This window comes from Ruditapes philippinarum, unplaced genomic scaffold, assembly GCF_026571515.1.
Source record: "Ruditapes philippinarum isolate M1 unplaced genomic scaffold, ASM2657151v2 ctg6042_1_1_1_1, whole genome shotgun sequence".
NCBI lineage: Eukaryota > Metazoa > Mollusca > Bivalvia > Venerida > Veneridae > Ruditapes > Ruditapes philippinarum.
The window spans coordinates 21,540-36,565 of NW_026858346.1; the positions used below are offsets into that span (position 1 = coordinate 21,540).

Below are 15,026 nucleotides of genomic sequence, written 5' to 3' on the forward strand. Positions count from 1 at the left end.
TAATTTCACTGCTTAAAAACAGTGAAATTATCAGTTTTATATCACTGATATATTATTTCTATAAACCACCGAAAAGCATGTAATAAATCATGATATCACAAAGTAAACAAGAAGCATCATGTTTCAAAGTAGCTAGGTTTAATATTTTCTTCAATCACACAAACAAAATCATTCATAAACATGTTAATAAACTGTTCTATCTCTAATAAATCCGGGATTATAATTATGTTGAGATTGTATTTATTACTGTCTAGCACAGGTACTGGTACAGATTTCGCTGGTCACTGACATCGGCATAGGTTGTTGGCTGAATGGACCATGATAAACAACAATATCGCATGTTTCCTTGCATGTAAGTCCCTGAAAAATAGAAATCGTGTTTTTGTTGTTGTTGTTTTTTTATTTATTTATTTATTCTGTTATTTTAAATTGTAGAAGCGTCAAAATTACAATACATTTTTGGCAAATACTAACAAATTTTCTTTAAACTAAACTTAAAGAAATCTTATATCATTAAATAAAAACCTCAAGGACAGGGTTGAGTTTCACAGAACATGTTAAGGCTGAAATGAGTTTATAGTTTATATGAGACAATTTTACATTTCAAAGAAAATATTCTAACTTATGACTCCTGTGTCATGAGTAGCAATTCAGATTATCATATATAAATATAACTTGGTGGCTTATCATGATCGTTTACTTGAAATCACTTAAATGTTACCACCCTTGGTTCGAATTTTGAGGTAGCCGTCCAGCGAGTACACGGAATATTAACGGTTCTACTTAGGTGTTTTTCGTGTCCTTGCGTGTTCTGAATTCAAAATTGCGCCATTTTCATACCTACTTATGCCGATGCTAGCGGACTTGCACGGAAGCTTTCATTTACCACAGTCACTTCTTTCCGTGAACATACTGCAACATTTTAGGTTTTGCGGTTTTGTCCATTCTTTAAGGTTTTCTTTTTTTTACCAGTCACAGTTTTGCACTATCTATCCCCCGCCGATATTGTTTTGGCGTTCGGGATATTGTTTTGGCGTTGTCCGTCCGTTTGTCCATCCGTCCGTCCAAATTTTGTTTCCGCGCTAGTTTTAAGCAACTATACTGGCTAGAATTCAACGAAACATTATGGGAATCATCAATACCAAGAGGAGATGCGTAAATCGTCGGCTTGTTCCAGTCAGACCCTTTAACTCAGAGTCATGGCCTTTGTTTAGTTATGCAGTATGCATACAGGGCAATAATCGTTTCCGCGCTACTTCTCTGCAACTACTGGCTGGAATTCAACAAAACGTTATGGGAATCATCAATATCAAAAGATGTGCATATCGTTGGCTTGTTACGGTCAGACCCTTTAACTCAGAGTTAAGGCTCTTGATTAGTTATGCTGTATGCATATAGAGCAATATAGCTATTTCTCTTTGCAACTGCTGTATTGATTTCAACAAAACTTTAAGGCAACCATCGATACAAAAAGGCAATTTATATCTCATTGGCATGTCCAGATATTACTATTTAACAGAGTTAAGATTCTGTTATTGCCCTGAATACTTATCATGTACAATGAACATTACTGTTTATGCCATGATAAATATATAAAAAAAAGCCTTATGTCTTCAGTTGTTGTGTAAGTAATAACCTGTACTTGGCGGGGGATATAAATTCAACGAATTTGCTTGTTAATTAAGATATATAATGAAGTGAATATAAAATACAAAACTAATAAAATTATGCTTGAAATTTATTAACAAAAAAGGAAGAATCTAGTAGAATATCAGTTTAAATCAAGGTTCTTACAAACACGTACACATACTGTTTTGTAAACAACGTTAAATTAATAGCGTCGAAAACAAGAAATACATTTTTAATATTGGATAAAGAGATTCTAAGATTACAAACATTAGAGTCATGTGTAAGAAACTGTCATCTTTGTCGACTAAGATGACGTCACAACGTGAAAATAACGCTCTTTTATTAATTTGTAGAAACACTCATTTGTTATATCATGACATCACACAGTAAACAAGAAGTATCATGTTTCAAAGTAGATCTAGCTAGGTTTAATATTTTCTCCAATCACACAAAAAAAAACATTCATACACATGTGAGTAAACTTTTCTATCTCTAGTTAATCCGGCATTATAATTATGTTGAGATTTTATTTATTACTGGCCAGCACAGGTACTGGTACAGGTTTCACTGGTCACTGACATCGGCATCGGTTGTTGGCTGAATGGACCATGATAAACAACAATATCGCATGTTTCCTTGCATGTAGGTCCCTGCAGAAACAGAAATCATGTTGTTGTTGTTTTTGTTGTTGTTTATTCATTTATTTATTTATTATTTATCTACTTATTTATTTTGCTATTTTAAATTTATTTTATATTTTAAATTGTAGAAGCGTTAGAATTACAGTCTTTTTGTCAAATACTAACAAATTTTCTTTAAACTAAATTTAAATAAATATTATTTCATAAAATTAAAACCTCTAGCACCGGGTTGCGTTTCACGCTGAAATTTGTCTTTAGACCATATATGAGACAATTTTACATTTCAAAGAAAATATTCTATATTATGACTCCTGTGTCAGGATTAGCAGTTCAAATTAACATTAAAGGGATATTCAGGCAAAATAATGACAAAAATAAATAAATTATCTTAAGTACTCAAATCATGGTAAAATGACATTTCTTGAGGTTTCAGCATGAATTTCTGTTTGAATTCTATATATTTTCGGTTTGAAACGTAAATATATATATATACATGTTGAACAAAATTTAGACGCCAATAGAATCACCAAATAGTTTAAAAACAGTTAAGGTGAACTAAACAAACCTTTTCAGTTACAATAACAGATATTTTGTATATTGTAAACAAGTCTATGGCATTCATTTGAAATGTTCTTTAATGTTTCCAGCGTCCACTTTGACAAATATTGCGAAATCAAAGCGCTCTAACCTGACCCACGCGGGTCAAGTTAGGAAACCACCATTTTATTCTTTATATGGAGACAAGTTTTGTTCCAGTGACTGTCTAATATATTCATTTTGAGGGCATTTACAGAATAATGAATGAAAAATTCAAAACTAAGAAATGAAAATTTTACCTGTGTCTCCCTTTAAAGCACCCGCCATAATATTTCTTAACTTTCAGGAGAATTATTTCAATTTTAAATCTTAAGTTTTTCACTTAAGATATAAATGTTTATTGAAACGGTCTTAAATGGATACACTTAGGACTTTCTATGACTTTGCCCTTTGGAACGATAGTTCTGTCTTTAAAAGGTATTATTTGTTTTGCAAAATATGGTATCAAAATTAATTGAAACTTGGAAGGAATTTAAGAAATATTTATACTTACTACATTGACTCTGAGTTTCATGTCATAATTGATTCCATCCACAATCTGAAGTGAAAAAATAAAAACATTGAATTTTACTTAAATATTTTAATAGAACAAAAACTTCTGGTTTGTAACTAACATGAAATTTATATCCAACGCCCAATACTTTAAAACGTTGTTGTGCATTGTTGTTAAGGCCCACATGGAAGATCGGTTACTTACTTACTTCACTCACTCACTCACTCACTCACCAACTCACTCACTCACTTACACACTCACTTACTCACTCACTTACTTTGCGTTGCGTTGTTTTGCTTAACTTTTCTTTCTAGTTTACTTTAATCTTTACTTAACTTTACTTTACTATTTACTTTACTTCCTTTCTAGATTCAGAAACCAACTGGCAAAACAACATCAAAACCAACATAGTTGTTTGTTTTCTGAACAATAATCATGTGTAAACGTAAGACAAGATCTTAAGCAAGGAAACATCTAATATAAGGTTGACACTCAGAATTTTTATTATTAAACTTTGATATATTCTTGGAATTGATACAAACATAACAAAAGTTTGCCATCTTATTAAAAAAATATGGACGATTAATGTTAAACTTTCGTGTCAGTTAAAAGTAACAACAACTACAAATAATTCTGTTTTAATCAGTTAATTAACAGTTTTACTTATTTCATCTTTATCTGACAGAGAGAAAAAAAATCTGAAATAAATGGTTAACTGAAACGGTTATATGTCAGATTTGATAAAACAGAAAGAGGTTGGGTTCAGAAAACCGATAATATTTGTCATCTATCAACGGGGTGTCCTTATATCTTAAATAAAATGATTATCTAGGTACAATTCTGAACATTTTCAAGCACAAAAACTACAATTAAATAAAACTGTAAAACTGCCCTAGTTTCACACATTTAAAACTAAAAGGTACATATCAATTTGCTAAAGAATTTTTTTCACAAATGAAATGGCATACCGTAATCAGCCCAGACCAGAAGGAATATAAAAAAGTTTAAAAAGTAAAAAAGTTGGCTCCCTGTAGGGCTTTAACGGTCACCATATGCAAACTCTTTATCCTCACTTAGAATTAATACTCTTTTATATTAAGCATCTAATACCGTAACTTTGAACAGGACAGGGAATGTCAAATAGACACTGCTTTAATTAAAGGAAGCTTCGAACGTCCCAAAGAAATGTTGAGATGTTTGAATTACCTGCTCCTTGACGCATAAAATGCTATCCAGTGAATATCCAATGCCGTTGCTTGACAGGGCAAAGTAAGCAGCCGCTATATGTTCTGATGTTATTGTTTCTGCACAGCCACCATATTCCCCGAGCATTCCTCCACCTCCGGGAAGTACCATTGACAATGTCTGAGCTATGCAGCAGACGACAAATAAACCACATGTAGTTTTGATTAACATTTTGTCAGAACGTCTGAAATACAATTGAAATTGCGAACCAATATTTATTAAAATCGGTAAATTTATCAAATACGCTTTAACCTAAGAGAAAGAGAAAATTTAATAATAATAAAAAAAACAATTAAAAAAACAAAGGGAAAATAAGTATCACTAAAGCCTAGGTTACAGGTTACGACCGCCTGATCCGTTCAATTCTTTCTGTAAAATCTACTCGGCAAAAATCGCCCGACGACTGTTTCATTCATGACCACGCAAGGTATCAGATTTAAAATCGCCCGGCGTCCACGACAACAAAAAATCTGCCGATTTTATAAAAATCGTTTAATCGGACGGCGCCCGTTTTATTTGTGACCTAGGCATAACAAAGTATGTAAATAAGCATCGTTATTTAAAAGTAGGAAAATAAGCAGTATTAGGAATGCATAGGTAATTAAACATCGTTGATAAAACATATATGAAAAATACATGTGAAAATAAGTATCATTGACAAAACATGAAAATAAGCATAATTTATGAAAAATTATCGATAAAGCGTTTTCGGAAAACAAAAAGAATAAGAAGTAGATGTATCATTTATTAAAAAGTAAAACAATCTTTGTTAATGCTGCATATAAAATAAGCACATTTATAAAGTATCGGAACAAAAAGCATCCTTCATAAAGTATATCAAAATTCCTGTCATTTATTCAATGCACGTACAAAGTTTCATTTTCGTGTTCACCGTTTATTGTAGTAAGAATATGTTTGTCGGGTTTAATCATATCCGTGAGTAAACAACACAAATAAAATTTACATGAAACTTACATACCTTTTTGTTTCAGTTCCAATGTTTGCGTAAGAACGACTTCTGTTAGATATGGTCAACTAAATCTGCACCTTGCTTTTATACCTTATGAAACCGGATATTGTTGTGAAAGGAATGTCGTTTCTAGTCGAAATTAACAATTTTTGCATAAAATACGGACGTTTTTCTGTGACGTAGGTATGTTTATGTCTCCGCCTCTCTCTCTACGTTAAGCTTGATTTGTTACTGTTGCTAACAATCGTTGGAGGACAACTTGTGACAGGCTAATTGCTGGTGTTGATAATGTTGATAGCTGCGTTTAACACTGTGTTAACTTAAAATGTACTTTTATTGGACATAAACCCACGCTAATGCTGCTATGCAGTAAGAAATGCGGATATTTATTTTTTGTGTTATTTAATTATGATGACTGATGATTAACTCTGTGTCAAGTCGCACCTCCTTCCGATACTACGAATCAATCTTTGTTACATGTTTCAATATTAAAATGAATTAGTGAAAATAAGAATCCCTAAAGAAAATCCAAAACGGCAAAATTGAAAATGTTGCAGACGGTACTGTTAAGCGCAAACTACCGCCCACAGTCTCTATTTACGACTTAAGCAGAATTCAACATTTAAACATGAAATGGAAAAATGTTGAATTTACAAACAGCCTCAGATGTGTTCATACGGCTGTTATCATGGAACCTCCAATGGGACACAGTAGTGCCATTCCATGAAAAGCGGCGTATGGTCCCCAAGTAATAGAAAGCGTGTGCGGTCGAAAAAAACAACCAAAAAAAACAATGGGCGGAACTAAACAAAATGGAATTTTTAAAGGGGATCAGATGTTATTAAGCCTTCATATCACAGATAAGACGTCAAAATATGGCAACATATCCTAAGCGTGATTCAGGAATAATGGAACCACCCTAATCGAAAAAGCCGAAAATAAATAAATACCTAAAACACAACAATAATGTCGTGTTGCACGATCTTCAAGGATCGGAAATATAACATCTCTGATTGAATGTACGATGCGAAATTCCACAGCCTCCACACGGCACAAACAACGCTGATGTGGCGATAAATTAGAGAAAATAAGATCCAAAACGGCAAAATTGAAAAATGTTGCAGTTTTCACAGGAATTACTTTGTCTTACCATTTTGAGATGCTATTTTTCTTTTCTTTTTTCTACATTGAAATAAAATATCCCCTATCAAAATACTTTATCAATATTAATAACAATGATAATAATAAAAATAATAATAATAATAATAATAATAACATTAATAATAATAATAATTTAGTGTTGCATGTTATTCTGTACTTTAAAAAAAATACATGAAAGTGGATTATAAATTTAATTGTTTTTGTTTATTTTTTGCCAGAAATTCTTAACATCATTTGTGTATAAAACTTTCAAAATATTGTAAATACTTTATCACAGGTGTTTTTATAGATATTTAAAGGAAGTTCAAGTTTGATCTTTCTTCAATTATATGTATTGAATGAAAACTGTTGAAAAATAAAATGGATTCAGGCTAAGCAACCTAATTACTAATATCCTCAAGTTACTTTATAACAGGAGGTACTTTGTACCAAGAATAACCAAATATTACAATTAATGCTAACATGAGACATCTCTGTTGTATGCAAGTGTTTTTCACATAAATTTCATAGCAAATTACAGGTTTTAATATTTCTTGTCACACACATGTTTTTTACACATATTTACCGGTAGTTTTATTAAAAATTTGGACCCAACATAACATTTTGAATTTGTGTGAAAATTTTCATCCAATTTTTAGCCTTTTACTGTGTGGTAACAGATAAATATTGAATTTTTAAAACTTGATCTTTAATGTCATTCTCGGTACAAGTACTTATAAACAAAGATGGTTGCCAATCCTTTGAGGTCCGTTACAGAGGCTCGTGTTTCTTGTAAAAAATGTTATTTTCTATCCCTTAACAAATATTAATTTCGTTCTAGATTTATTCTGTATTTAAAATTTTTTTTGCTGGGCCAAATAAGGCTTACATTCACGATAGATAGTACCACCAGGATACAATCTTTAATTCTGGTAATTAATATCGGTTCGATTTCTGCCAATAATCTCCTTTCATGCACTGAAAATTGACCCTTTTCTGGAAGTTTAATATTTTTAAATTAATAAATAGCAATCTGATTGTACCGAAAACTACCAAGAAGGATATGATATCATGATAAGTTATATGTAAGATATATAATGAAGCCTCGTTTTTTCTTTTGTCTGCAGCATGCACTTTACTTATTTATATACATGGAGCGGAGGAATCGCGGGGTGTTCTTGTTGTTTATGTATTTTATCGACTTCAGATTCATTTTCCACCTAAATAATTTTATTTTGACAATTTTATGAAATGATTTATGAAAAAAAAACATATTTAATCTTGAGAAAAGCTGAAGACCTCTTTAAGTTAACATAGTGTACCAAACATTATAACGTTATTATAGTTTCTCGAATATAGATAATACGAGTAATGAAACATCGCCCTATCACAAATATGTTTTGTTTCAGTCCCCTGTAATAAGATTCAAAATAGAATCAACATTGCGTTACCCTTTTATGGATTCAAAGGCACATTATGCCTCAGAAATCCATATATTTATTCTTTAGAAATGTCAATATGTGTTCAAAATGTTTAATAATGGATTTAGATCATATTAGATAGTTCAATCTGAAGACAAGTAGCGCTTTACATGCAGTAATGAGTCATAAAGGTAGCTGCTAGCAAAATGTAAACAAAGCAATATTTGACTTCCATACAAAATACTAATTCACTATAATTATGCATACATATGTAGTATTGCAAAAAAGATAAAAGGAAGCAAAACCTATATGGCAAATGAGTAAATTAAATAAAAATGATAGCACTTCTGAGGAAAATTGGGTCTTTAATTAAAGTGACATTGAGACAATAACTTTGTTGTTGTTGTATCATAATGTATACATGTATCACCATTCAGTAAAGGGGCCCCACTGAGGATTTTAGACCTGGCGGAACTGGATATAATTTTTCGTGATAATTGTTTCATTCAATAAAAATCCATATAAATGACGTGTGTGCAAAATTCTGCTCATCGATTTTCAAGAATATCTTATTTTTTATTGGTGTTGTACTTCAAAATCCTACCGTCTGTTGAGGCCTTAACCAGTATACCTAATTTCAATAATGCAATATATTAGAGAGGAGTTAGAGGTGTGCTTTGCACTCTAAAATGTAAAATAATTATCTGAGTACGGCACAAGCTGGAATAATAAACTACCACAAATAGTGACCTGTTTTTCAAAGGAGCAAATCAATAGGGCTTTTTTAAATGTTAGTGATTAACTTGCATCAATCTACATATTTCACATTTCAGAGTGCAAACCACACTTCTAACTGCTCCCTAATATCATGCATTATATAAATTAGTTAGACTGGTAAAACGACTGAATAAGCAAATTTTATTTAGTGGGTACACATTAACCAAAGTTAGACTCCAGTGTGATTGGACAAAAAAAATTGTTCATCATTAATTTCACATAGACGCTGTTATCGTATAAAAGTTCACGATTTTCACATCACATGTAACACATTTAACATTCATCATCTCTATAGTTATATTCTCTTTTTGTTACGTATTAAGTTTAACATTTTACATGGCATTGGCATTATAGCAATTTAATGTAATAACTCATTTATGAACATTAATGCTATTTACAACTACAACGCTATATAAAGACTGTCTGACATTAAAATCAACAAGGAAATAGAATTTAAAAAACATATAAAATAGCCCTGTGGCTAATAATGATCGTTTAAAATTACTTAAATGTCACCACCCTTGGTTCGAATTTTGAGGAGGCCTTCCAGCGAGTACACGGAATATTAACGGGTATTCTTTGGTGTTTCTTGTGTTTTTGTCTGTTTAGATTTCAAAATTGCGCAATCTTCATATTTGCTTATGCCGATGCTAGAGGCTGTGCACGGTAGCTTTCCCTTCTTTCCATGAACATGCTGCAACATTTAAGGTTTTGCGGTTTTGTCCATTCTTTAAGGTTTTCATTTTTTACCAGTCACAGTTTTGCACACTTATTTGATTTCCGTTCACTCTTGAAATTACAGTAGAAAAACTTGTGTCGGTTTTAGCTGGATTTTTCAGACACCTTGGCAAATAAGAAATACTGAGACATGGTACCGTAAACAACTTTCATGTCTACATGAAACAGTAAAATTTCAGCATTTGATTTGAGATATGCGCAAGACCATATCATCTTTTTAGTTAAATGTTATCAATAGAACGACCAAATTTAGCAAGTCGCGCATGCGCGACACAAGTATAATTTAAAAACTGCCTTAATCGCAGATTTTAGGCCCTTTTCCCTTAGTCTTCGAATGAAGTTACCGGTATTATGAATAATAGCTGAAGACGTTCCAATTGAAACTGCCATTGATTGAGTGTTGACAAGGGGTCTATTTAAAAAAAAAATAACAATAATAATAATGCAGTTCGGACAAGTAAATATATAACAACCCGGCAAGCATACCTTTTTTCAAGCGAAATAACTTCCGGGGCCGATTTTCCTATAACGCTGTTCGATTGTTTGCAAAGATGTAGGAATTATTAAACAAAAGAAATAATAAGAGGAAAAAAAACGTTGTTTTTTCAACAATAAAAACTTGCGTCTTAGAATGGATTGTATTGTGTTTATATCAGTGCCACATTTATCACTCTTGTATGTATGAAATAACGTCAGCGTTTATGAATGGGTTTTATATTTTCATTGGATAATCATGACGTTTGTATAGTTTTATATACACGGCTGTTGTCGATTCATGAAGAAATCTTACTTTTTCTCTAAAAATAATGTTTGCTGTATTATAAATTCGTTATAAAGATTGTTGACTGGTTATATGGCCGTATATAAACGTCTGTTTGCAATATAACCCTCGCCTAGAGGCTCGGGTTATATTTACAAACAGCCGTTTATATAGGGCCATATAAGCTGTCAATAATCTTTATAACTAATAATATACTTAGGATGACGTCATTACGCTGCTTGACGGGTTGGCGCCGTTTTGTCAAAATTTTTATTTACTGATATGTATCTAAAATGTGGCGTTTGTGTATGTGAGATACTATTTCGATATTGTTTGAAAAGAAAACATTATAAGAACTGAAAATATAAATAAATATGCTTTTATTGTTGCTTTAAAATGCTTTGTAAACTATATAATCGAGGGTAAAAACATAACAGCCGCATATTGGCAGTTTAACACCGGTTTTTTTCTTCTTTGTCTATAGTGACAAAATCACGTGAAGTGTTAGAATACATTTTTTACATGATGTATGGTGACATCGACTTTCTTTTCCTTAAGAAGCAAAAAATTACGTAGATTCTATGACGGCATTTATTTTTGCCTGTTATTCCATTTAGTTATGATATTCTTTTCATCAGCATTCAGATATAGTCTGGCTACAGTGAAAAATATATATTTTATAAATTTCACTAGTGGTTTATCAGAATATAATCATCTGATATATGATAGTAAAACATTGGAAAGCATGAACTAAATAGAGGATATTTGATTAGTTCAGTGTAAGATCGAAATATCTTTCACCGAGTGAGCACCAAAAGGTATATTTCACGAGTGGCGCAGCCACGATTGAAATATGAACTTTTGGTGTTCACAAGTTGAAATATATTTTGATTTTACACTAAACTAAACAAATTTTCTTTTTATTATATGCAAAGAAATGTTTTAAAAAGACATGAATTTAACCTAATACTAAATGAACTAAATGAAAAGCGCGCCAAATAATTATACAATGTGACGTCATTTACGAGGTCACGTCATTAAGTTGGCGCGCGCTGGTATTTAACTGAAAAAAACAGAAGGGGCTTTAATTCAAAACAGTGAAATAATCAAATTGATAAGTCGGCTTGTTCCAGTCAGACCCTTTAACTTAGAGTTATGGCCTTTGATTAGTTATGCAGTATGCATACAGGGCAATAATCGTTTCCGCGCTACTTCTCTGCAACTACTGGCTGGAATTCAACAAAACTTTATGGGAATCATCAATATCAAGAGATGTGCATATCGTTGGCTTGTTCCGGTCAGACCCTTTAACTCAGAGTTATGGCTCTTGATTAGTTATGCTGTATGCATATAGAGCAATATCGCTATTTCTTTGCAACTGCTGTATTGATTTCAACAAAACTTTATGGCAACCATCGATACAAAAAGGCAATTTATATCTCATTGGCATGTCCAGATATTACTATTTAACAGAGTTATGACTCTGTTATTGCCCTGAATATTTATCATGTACAATGAATATTACTGTTTATGCCATGATAAATATATAAAAAAGCCTTATGTCTTCAGTTGTTGTGTAAGTAATAACCTGTACTTGGCGGGGGATATATAAATTCAACGAATTTGCTTGTTAATTAATATATAAACTTATACTTGAAATTTATTAACAAAAAAGATAGAATCTAGTAGAATATAAGTTTAAATTAAGGTTCTTACAAACACGTACACATACTGTTTTGTAAACAACGTTAAATTAATAGCGTCGAAAACAAGAAATACATTTTTAATATTGGATAAAGAGATACTAAGAATACAAACATCAGAGTCATGTGTAAGTTATCACTAGAGTTGCAAAAACTGTCATCTTTGTCGACTAAGATGACGTCACAACGTGAAAATAACGCTCTTTTATTATTGTGTAGAAAACACTCATTTGTTATATCATGACATCACACAGTAAACAAGAAGCATCATGTTTCAAAGTAGCTAGGTTTAATTTTTTTTTCCAATCACACAAAAAAATCATTCATACACATGTGAGTAAACTGTTCTATCTCTAATTAATCCGGGATTATAATTATGTTGAGATTGTATTTATTACTGGCCAGCACAGGTACTGGTACAGATTTTACTGGTCACTGACATCGGCATAGGTTGTTGGCTGAATGGACCATGATAAACAACAATATCGCATGTTTCCTTGCATGTAGGTCCCTGAAGAAATAGAAATCATGTTGTTGTTTTTTTGTTGTTGTTGTTTATTCATTTATTTATTTATTATTTATCTATTTATTTATTTTGCTATTTTAAATTTATTTTATATTTTAAATTGTAGAAGCGTCACAATTACAGTCTTTTTTGTCAAATACTAGCAAATTTTCTTTAAACTAAATTTAAATAAATATTATTTCATAAAATTAAAACCTCAAGCATCAGGTTGCGTTTCACGCTGAAATTAGTCTTTAGACCATATATGAGACAATTTTACATTTCAAAGAAAATATTCTATATTATCACTCCTGTGTCAGAATTAGCAATTCAGATTAACATTATAGCACCCGCCATAATATTTCTTAACTTTCAGGAGAATTAATTCTATTTTAAATCTTAAGTTTTTCACTTAAGATAAAAATGTTTATTGAAACGGTCTTAAATTAGCATTAAGTTGGATACACTTAGGTGTTTTTATGAAACGCAGCCCAGATTTCGCCTTTTGGAACGATAGTACTGTCTTAGAAAGGTATTATTTGTTTTGAAAAAAATGGCATCAAAATAAATTGAAACTTTGAAGGAATTTAAGAAATATTATACTTACTGCATTTACTCTGAGTTTCATGTCATAATTGATTCCATTCAAAATCTGAAGTGAAAAATAAAAACATTGAATTTTACTAAAATATGTCAATAAAACAAAAACTTTTGGTTTGAATCGAATACGAATTTTATATTCAACGCCCGATACTTTAAAACGTTGTTGTGCATTGTTGTTAAGGCCCACATGGAAGATCGGAAAAGACGTTACTCACTCACTCACTCACTCACTCACTCACTCACTCACTCACTCACTCACTCACTCACTCACTCACTCTCTCGCTCACTTACTCACTCACTCACTTACTTTGCGTTGCGTTGTTTTGCTTAGCTTTTCTTTACTAGTTTACTTTAATCTTACTTAACTTTACTTTACTATTTACTTTACTTCCTTACTAGATTCAGAAACCAACTGGCAAAACAACATAGTTGTTTGTTTTCTGAACAAAACTCATGTGTAAACGTAAAACAAGATCCTAAGCAAGGAAACATCTAATTTAAGGTTGACACTGTAAAAGTCATTTCAGAATTTTTATTATTAAACTTTTTCATATTCTTGGAATTGATACAAAAATAACAAAATTTTGCCATCTTATTTAAAAAATATGGACGATTAAAGTTAAACTTTCGTGTCAGTTAAAAGGAACAACAACTACAAATAATTCTGTTTTAATCGGCTAATTAACAGTTTTACTTATATCATCTTTATCTGACAGAGAGAATGAAATCTGAAATAAATGGTTAACTGAAATGGTTAATTGTCAGATTTGATAAAACAGAAAGAGGTTGGGTTCAAAAAACCGATCATTTTTGTCATCTATCAATGAGGTGTCTTTATATCTTCAAAAAAGAATTATCTAGGTACAATTCTGAACATGTTCAAGCACAAAAAAAAATAAAAATAAATTTAAAAAAGTTGGCAAATATAAATACTTTAAGTTGTAAAACTGTCCTATTTTCACACATTTAACACTTAAAGGTACATAGCAAATTGCTAAAGAACTTTCCTACAAATGAAATGGCATATCGTAATAAGCCCAGACCAAAAGGTATATAAAAAGTTTTAAAAAAGTGAAAAAAGGTTGGCTCCCTGTAGGGATTGAACCGTCACCCTATGCAAACTCTTTATCTTACTTAAAATGAATACTCTTTTATATTAGGCTTCTAATACCGTAACTTTGAACAGGACAGGGACTGTCAAATAGACACTGCTTTAATTAAAGGAAGCTTCGAACGTCCCAAAGAAATGTTGAGATGTTTGAAATTACCTGCTCTTTGACGCATAAAATGCTATCCAGTGTATATCCGTTGCTGTTGCTTGACAGGGCAAAGTTAGCAGCCGCTATATGTTCTGATGTTATTGTTTCTGCACAGCCACCAAATCCCCCTGGAATTCCTCCTGGACCTCCGGGAAATACCATTGACAATGTCTGAGCTATGCAGCAGACGACAAATAAACCGCATGTAATTTTGAATGACATTTTGCAAGAACGTCTGAAATAGAATTGAAATTGCGAATCAATATTGATTAAAAATCGGTAAATTTATCAAACACGCTTTAACCTAGGAGAAAGAGAGATTTTAATAAAAAAAATAAACAATTAAAAAAAAACATAGGGAAAATAAGTATCACTAACAAAGTATGTAAATAAGCACCGTCAATAAAAAGTAGGAAAATAAGCAGTATTAGGAATGCATAGGTAATTAAACATCGTAAATAAAACATATATATGAAAAATACATGTGAAAATAAGTATCATTGACAAAACATGAAAATAAGCATATGAAAAATTATCGATAAAGC

General features: G+C 31.5%; 1 protein-coding gene across 3 annotated transcripts; it reads right to left on the bottom strand.

Annotated features, from left to right (window-relative positions):
* Nucleotides 1–1,720: 1,720 nt before the first annotated feature.
* Nucleotides 1,721–14,731, bottom strand: LOC132752918 (uncharacterized). 3 transcript variants are annotated; one of them, XM_060743326.1, is made up of 4 exons: nt 5,585–5,737; nt 4,567–4,789; nt 3,361–3,405; nt 1,721–2,279 (listed from the first exon to the last, which is right to left on the bottom strand). In XM_060743326.1, exons 2-4 carry the CDS (start codon nt 4,774–4,776, stop codon nt 2,163–2,165), a joined length of 372 nt encoding a protein of 123 aa, XP_060599309.1. In that variant the 5' UTR covers nt 4,777–4,789; nt 5,585–5,737; the 3' UTR covers nt 1,721–2,162. The 3 variants fall into 3 exon arrangements, with proteins under 3 accessions (XP_060599309.1, XP_060599308.1, XP_060599306.1); XM_060743325.1 differs by lacking the exons at nt 4,567–4,789; nt 5,585–5,737 and adding an exon at nt 14,491–14,731; XM_060743323.1 differs by lacking the exons at nt 1,721–2,279; nt 3,361–3,405; nt 4,567–4,789; nt 5,585–5,737 and adding exons at nt 12,054–12,625; nt 13,227–13,271; nt 14,491–14,718.
* Between the last annotated feature and the right edge of the window lie 295 nt (nt 14,732–15,026).

Excerpts from the sequence above, each read along its gene's own strand:
- LOC132752918 (XM_060743325.1), bottom strand. The coding sequence starts at position 14,703 with ATGTCATTCAAAATTACATGCGGTTTATTTGTCGTCTGCTGCATAGCT. Across the intron at positions 3,406-14,490 it reads TTTTATGCGTCAAAGAGCAG|ATTGTGGATGGAATCAATTA; the intron begins GTAATTTCAAAC and ends TTTTCACTTCAG. Across the intron at positions 2,280-3,360 it reads TGAAACTCAGAGTCAATGTA|GGACCTACATGCAAGGAAAC; the intron begins GTAAGTATAAAT and ends CTGTTTCTGCAG.